This window comes from Rhincodon typus, chromosome 7, assembly GCF_021869965.1.
Source record: "Rhincodon typus isolate 14 chromosome 7, sRhiTyp1.1, whole genome shotgun sequence".
NCBI lineage: Eukaryota > Metazoa > Chordata > Chondrichthyes > Orectolobiformes > Rhincodontidae > Rhincodon > Rhincodon typus.
This window is the reverse complement of record NC_063338.1, coordinates 4,583,991-4,586,434: the sequence shown is the minus strand read 5'-3', so window position 1 is coordinate 4,586,434 and position 2,444 is coordinate 4,583,991. Positions and strand designations below refer to the sequence as shown.

The 2,444-nt window shown below is 51.2% G+C and overlaps 1 protein-coding gene across 1 annotated transcript in view; it reads right to left on the bottom strand.

Moving 5' to 3' along the window:
• Positions 1-1,838, bottom strand: part of si:ch211-45c16.2 (mitogen-activated protein kinase kinase kinase 13) — a 72,256-nt gene extending 70,418 nt beyond the window's left edge. Inside the window, exon 1 of the mRNA XM_048598565.1 lies at positions 1,307-1,838. Within this exon, the coding sequence (XP_048454522.1) occupies positions 1,307-1,838 (532 nt within the window). The remainder of the gene's footprint in view (positions 1-1,306) is intronic.
• Between the last annotated feature and the right edge of the window lie 606 nt (positions 1,839-2,444).

Genomic DNA, 2,444 nt, shown 5'->3' with positions numbered 1-2,444 from the left:
AACAGTCAGACAACACCAGGTTATAGTCCAACAGGTTTATTTGAAATTGCAAGCTTTTGGAGCATTGTCCCTTTGTCAGGTGAAATCTCTGAAAGCTTGTGATTTCAAATAAACCTGTTGGACTATAACTTGATGTTGTCTGACTTCAGACCTTGTCCAACTCAGTCCAACACCAGCAGCTCCACATCATGGCAGACAATACAAAGAGGTTCACAATTTTCACATGCTCTAACAATGACCTGTTAAGTCTTAACAGCATTTTTTTTATTACTACACAATGCTAACTGTTTCACAGTAATAATTTGTACAAAATATTAATATAAACTGGAACTCAATACTATTTATGTCCAATGCTAACATGTCCCTCATACTAATAATAGAATGTACACAATACTATCATGTATACTTTATAGCACAGAATACTAACTGGTACACAGTGGTTGGAATCCAGCAGATGACAACAGGGATGTTGGCTGAAGAACCATTAAGACCCTGGGTCACCTCTTTTTGGAAAGGCTCATCTCATCTTGTTCCACTCAGGCACTTGACAGGCCAACAGCAGCAGGGTCTACAGCTGTGATCAAGAGTCCCTGAAGACAAAACTCTCACTTAACAATTGCAATCAGGGGGCAGCAACTCCAATGGTCCTATAGGACCATATGTGGGCAATATGATGCCCACCTGAGAGACCCCACCTGAGAGAGCACACCTGAGGCCCAGGATTGTTGCTGGATCCCAGATGGGGGTGATACCGGGGTTCGGGGTGGGGGGTGGGCAGTGGAGGTGCAGGGAGGATGGGTTGCAGTGTGCAACTGTGGCTTCATTGTGTTGCAAGGCTGCGAGAGAGAGCAGGATCATGCGACACAGCATCACATCCTGTCTCATTGGCATTTCACACTGTCAGAATTAATCCTTTACACTGCAGCAGACCCTTCACCCCTTTATTATAACAGATCCTTAATCCCTTTACAATGGTGGACTGGTCCCTGGGGTGGCATGGGGGGTACTGGGGCAAGATCTCTGCTCTCAACTTCATTGAGGGGGTGGAAGTGGGGAAACTGGAGGGGACAGGATGCCTAGGATCCCTGCTGGACACTCCCCACCACCGATTAAATACCCCTTCCTCCACCCATTAGGGCACAAGAATCTGCCCACTATCCTCCAGGACTGTAATAACTTAGGCAGAACATAAATTGGTAGATGGGTACAACAAATGAAGCTTTCACCCGTGTGCATTGAAGCAGAGGTAACTGGCACATGGCTAACCACTTATAAGACCGTTTTTGACTGCAGGGCTGTCACATACCTTGTTGCTGCAGCTTATAGTCTGTGGAGTAGGCCTTCCCAATGATGTTCCACACAGGCCTCAGGCAGCCGAATAGCCCCTCAAGAAATCCCCCGGGCCCGGATCCCAGGCCTGAGCCCGAGCGGTTGTAATGGATCTTCATCTCCTCCGGTCCGTCGTGGTCACCACCTTCTCCTTCATTGCCGTTCCTGTCCTCGGCTCCCTGGGAGCTCCTGCTGCTGTCCTCCTGCTCCCTGAGCTGCAGCATGCTGTTCTGGAAGTAGTGGCGGGAGTCCTCGCTGATGCTGGTCAGCACTGTCACGGTGAGTGCCTGGTTGGAGTTGGCGCCGGTCTGGGCCTGCGGGGGTGTCCTCTCACACAGGTTGTCCAGGATCTCGGGCGGCGAGTACGAGAGGCCATGGCCCCCCGCCTGGACCGTGGGGTCCCCCCCCGGTGCCCCCAGCTCCTCCGTCAGACTCTGCTTGGTGAGGTGGGAGGCGGGTGACCACGGGAGGACCTCCTGCGGACTGGCCATCACACCGTGCGGGTGCATGGGGCGGGTCTCAGCACCATCCTAGGAGGCGGCCCAGTGTGACGGGCAAACTGCCCAACCTGCAGGGAGAAAGGGGACAGTCGGTGAATCTCCGGCCCAGAGCTGAACCTCCTTCAGTGCGTCAGCTGGGCCCCACTGAGTGAGGTCTCCCACATCGTGGCTCAGAGCATAAGCATAAAAACCTCAGAAATACAGAAACATAGGAAACAGGAGCAGGAGGAGACCATTTGGCCCTTCAAGCCTGCATCCCCATTCCATATAATCATGGCTGATCATCCAACTCAGTCCCCTGTGCCCACTCCCTCCCCATGCCTTTTGATCCCTTTAGCTCTAAGAACTATATTGAAACCCTTATTGAAAAGATTCAATATCTTGGCTTCAACCACTTTCCGTTACAGAGAATTCCACAGGGTCACCACTCTCTGGGTGAACACATTTTCTCCTCATGTCAGTCCAAAATGGCCCACCTGGATGGGTATAGCTCCAACAACACTCAAAAACGGTGACACCATCCAGGGCAAACCAGACACTTGATTGGCACAACATCCACAAGCAACCATTCCCTCCTCCACTGAGTAGCAGCAGTGTGTACTATCTACAAGATAC